Source organism: Nasonia vitripennis, assembly GCF_009193385.2.
Source record: "Nasonia vitripennis strain AsymCx chromosome 1 unlocalized genomic scaffold, Nvit_psr_1.1 chr1_random0009, whole genome shotgun sequence".
NCBI classification, from domain to species: domain Eukaryota; kingdom Metazoa; phylum Arthropoda; class Insecta; order Hymenoptera; family Pteromalidae; genus Nasonia; species Nasonia vitripennis.
In genome coordinates this window covers 22,088-26,733 of record NW_022279596.1, presented here as the reverse complement: position 1 = coordinate 26,733, position 4,646 = coordinate 22,088, and the positions used below count along the sequence as shown (strand labels likewise).

General features: G+C 30.8%; 1 protein-coding gene across 1 annotated transcript; it reads left to right on the top strand.

Annotated features, from left to right (window-relative positions):
* The first annotated feature begins 459 nt into the window (after positions 1–459).
* On the top strand, positions 460–3,235 carry LOC107981536. The gene is made up of 4 exons (XM_031932972.2): positions 460–501; positions 1,405–1,728; positions 2,073–2,166; positions 2,436–3,235. Exons 1-4 carry the CDS (start codon positions 477–479, stop codon positions 2,641–2,643), a joined length of 651 nt encoding a protein of 216 aa, XP_031788832.1. The 5' UTR covers positions 460–476; the 3' UTR covers positions 2,644–3,235.
* Positions 3,236–4,646: the final 1,411 nt, after the last annotated feature.

Here is a 4,646-nt window from a genome sequence, read left to right as displayed (position 1 = left end):
ATTAACTGATTATAAGCTGATAATCAGCTGATATCTGCTGATAATCATGCCAAAACGTCAGCTGATTATCAGGTGATATCAGCTGAATATTTTTATTAAAGCTGATAGTTACAAAAATGCGTTTGTATTACTAAGTAAAATGTTAATGATGATCAGCTGATCATCAGGTGATAGTCATCAACAATTTTTTAATCTTCAGAATATTTTTACAAGTAGTTTAAAATTAATAAAATTTATAAGATTCATATAATGAGGGCCTAATACAGTGTTATCATCCAGATGATAATACCAAAACATTGGCTTTGAGCTACAAAATTTTTACTTTTTAATAATTAGTATAATTCTAATATAAATATAAGTTTTAATATAAGTATAATTCTTGAAAATATTTAATTACAATTTAAATAAACAAAATATAATTAAAAATTAATATGTTGACTTCTTTTACAGGTATTATGAAGGAAATCGCAGTGAATATGACTGACTTAAGCATTTCAAAAAGTAAAATATTATTACTACAGAAAACTTCTCAGAACTAAGGAAATGTTTCAAGTTTTATCAAACAACTTCTTTTAATTATATCTTTTAATTAATTTAGTGTCTATTATACAAGAGTACCGTATACTATTTTTTGACACAGCGTGCGTAAAATGTGATATCACGCATTCTGCAAATTTTTCTTATTAGATTTCTGTGTTGTTTTAATATTGTAATTTCTGCGTATTGAAAATATCGGTCGATACACGTGCGAAAGATGATTCTGCACTCGTGTCCCCAATAACACGAAACGTTTATAGAACGTTTTAAAAACGTTTTGTAAATTAAAATTTTTTTAAATATAATTATTCCTATAAAGATTTATATGTATTTAATAACTAACGTCACTTTATTAGATCGTCGTGTTCAAATACATAATAAAGTTTTAATTTAAACGTTTTTAAAACGTTCCCTAGTGGAAATGGAAATTGTGCTATAGTGTGCCACATTGTGCCAAAATTTGCCACACTGTGCCAAACTGTGCCATGTTGTGCAACACTCATGCCATTTCGGACATATCGCACGAATTGGCACAGTTTGGAACAGTCTGGCACATTTTGGCATGGTGTGGTACAGTTTGGCACGATTTGGCATAGTTCGGCATGATCTGGTCCAGCTGATTATTTCGACCAGGGTTGCTATTAGGAGTGATTTTGGTAACTCGCTTCGCTCGAGTGATAAACCTCCCACTCGTGCTAGAATCATCAATTCGCAATTCTATAGAATATAATATTTCGTGTAAGCTGCACTTTTAGAGTTGAAATTTGTTATTTAAAATTAAATAAAAGTATAATGCGAATTTGTTGAAAAAATTGATACATTCCAGTAATTCTAAATAATTATATTAATAAACACATATCATTTCAGGTATTGATAATCAACAAGTAGTTATGCTTAAAAAATTAATTGTTTTAAGTATAGTAGCAAATAGTAGTAATGATGATCTCAACCGCTTCATGAATTGTACTAAAAAAGTTCCTTTTAAGGTTAAGGAAAATATTTTAAAAGTTATTTACGTTGAAATAAAACGAGTGTATTTCACGTTCTTAGATTTACTAATACCGTACAGATATCTAATCAAAGAAAAAGTATTAGAGTATTTAAATATATTAAAAAGTAACAAGATTAACATTCATAATGAATTGAAAAATCTGTCCTCCTTTTCTGATAAAGAAGTAGTATTTTATGAAGGTGCGTGGTTATTTATTTATTTATTCTTGAAATCATTTTTACCATCCCTGGTAGAATCGGTAACCCACTTAATGGACAGTTTTTGGCATAGAATCTAAGAACTGGACAGTTTTCTTTGCTATTTTGTAGGCATAATGTTACTCGTACTGAACAAAATCGCGCAAGAAATTGGTCAAAAACCTCACGCGATCTTCACGCAATTTTAAGTAGGAATGCTTTTTAACACACCTAATGAGCAGTTCTTAGATTCAATTTACTTACCTTATTTTTAAGTATTAACTGACCATTCTTCATGTTTAGTCTACAGCGCCCCCTCAGTCTAGTAAAAATTTGTCTTCTTACAGTCCTTAATCAGATTGAAACGCGAATGAATTCTGATAAAATGCCAATGCTGTCAAATCCATCTACTCCACTTTCGTCGCAAAATTCCAGGACATTGTAAGTTATAACAAGTTTAATTTTAAAAAATAATTTTTTTTCATTTTAACAGTTTTTAATAATGTTAGCTTAACTCTCCAAATGCTCATCATTCAAAAACTTTTTGTTCCAGCTTTCTTTGTGTATTTAAATAATTGAAATTTATAGCTTGCATTTTCATTTATGTTTTTTAGTCCTTTATTTTATTCTAATCAAATTAGCTTGCATAATTTTAATTCTTAACTAAAAAAAATAATACTTATACAGAATTGTTTGTACTTCACTTACAGAACAGAAACGTGCCTAACGAATCGAGTACTAGAACTCTGCATCTTAGATGCTTTGGCTACATATGTTGTTCTGGATGTATTCATATTATGTATAAGTTCACATAAAGCTACAGAGAAAATATTGAATTCGTTAAAACATAATGCAGACTTTAAAAATAAAGTTGAAGTAAAGATGAAAAATTTTCTTGATGAGCACGACGTAGATTAGACTGCCGTGAAATTAAAAGATTTGCTTACAACTTATTCGCCTGAATTGAAAATTCAGCCCGAAAAAATTACCAAACATTTAAAGAACTATTTAAAAGTAGTAAATCCCGAGAGTGGAATCTGTTTCCAAGGTTGCTATAGGTATGTCTATACTTCTCGTAATATTAAAACTTAACTCTTTGTCCTGCCAGCATCCAACAGGCATGTAAATCCGGCGGAAAGTACCACTTTTTCTCTCTTGGGCGGAAAGTAAACCTACAGTTGGAAAAGTGCAAAAAAGTAATAATTTTCCGCCCTAAGACTCTTTTTTCGCTTATAAAATTTTGTTTATAACACATGCATGCAAAACACACGTTTTTATGGATATAAAGCGAATGACAAGATTCTCATTTCGAACATGAGAGCCATTCCCTCTCACTACTAAAGAATAATCAAATTTTCAAAATTTTCGAAATTTTAAGTAAGAGAAACTTCCCGTTCACTTCAAATGCATAAAAACGAGTCTTTAGATGCACTTGTCAAAAAAAGTACAGTGTGCGATAAGGGGAGAAGTTCATTTCTACCTCGGGTAAGATTTCGTTAAAAATAGCCCCCTCCCCCCACTCGTCTAGTGGCACGATATGCAATTTGTTTTATTCTACTCCCACTGAAAGTACGCTTTTTCGTGCATATGTTGCAGGCGAAAAGTGGCTCTTTTACGCTCTTGGACGGAAAATTAAACCCTCAAGCGGAAAGTAAGACCTACGTCGAAAAAGAATATGCATAAATAATCTTCATATGTGATTACTTCCTGCCCTAGGCCTCTTATTTTCGCCCTAGAGCGGAAAATAAAGTTACTTTTCTCCCTTTATAACATGTACTCTAAAACGTACTTGAATATAATCGTCTTCTTTTCGGCCTTAATACACAATATACTATTGCGCTTTATATTTTTCATTCGAAATCTTGTTAAATAATTGTGCATGAGATTTTGACGTTAGTCACGATAAATTGCATATTGTTAAATTTTTAAAGCACTCATAGTTACTAGACTAAGGATGTTCTATGCCTTCAGACGGCGGGGTGATCGGAACGGGGCGTCTCAGAGACCGCGCGCCGGCCCTCCTCTCATCAGTATGTACGTTACGCTTGATTTCTTAGGGATTCGTGCGGCAACGCAAACTACAAATTCGCGTAGGTCTTGTAAAGATTATGACAAGTAGGGTCTCTATTTTTTTTTTATATTTCATTCTCCTAACCATGAAAACATCGCACTCTATGTCAATTGACTATTTTTTACCGCGCTCCAAAAGTGCTCCTGTATAATCGTCAAACTTTGAACTCGAATATTATGGATATATGTTCAAAACAAATATTGGGAAAACTTGAATCGTATCGTATAAACTAGACAAATACATCTTTGAAATTTTAATTACATTCTCTTAACTTTCGTGTAGCCATATAGAACATCCTTAACTGTAATAATCACGCTAATCGCATTACTTTTAAGAAATTAAGAAAAAACAATTATAATACAAAAATTAGACTAAATCTTGATGATTTAGTCTAATATCATCTTATTGTTGTATATATCAATATTACATTTTTTATTTTTTAATAAAAATTCATAGTTTATTATTTAAAAAATAATTTTTAAGGAATTTAACAACATCATATTTCGACATTAAAAACATGGATTTGGTGAATTCTTAGAAAATTAATGATTTGTTAATAATAATTCTGTTAGAGAAGCTATTTACTAAATCTATGAGGTTGGGACATTACAATGGATACGTGATTTGTCATCGATTTAGTACTCGATAGAAACCTAAACTTATTATTTGCGTATTCTCTAAAAACTAATTAAATTAACGAACTTTCTTTGCTTAGTATCTAACTTTGATAACCTCAATTTGGTGAATTCTTAGAAAGTTAATGATTTGTTAATACTAATTCTGTTAGAGAAGCTATTTACTAAATCTATGAGGTTGGGTAATTACAATGGATACGAGATTTGTCATCGAT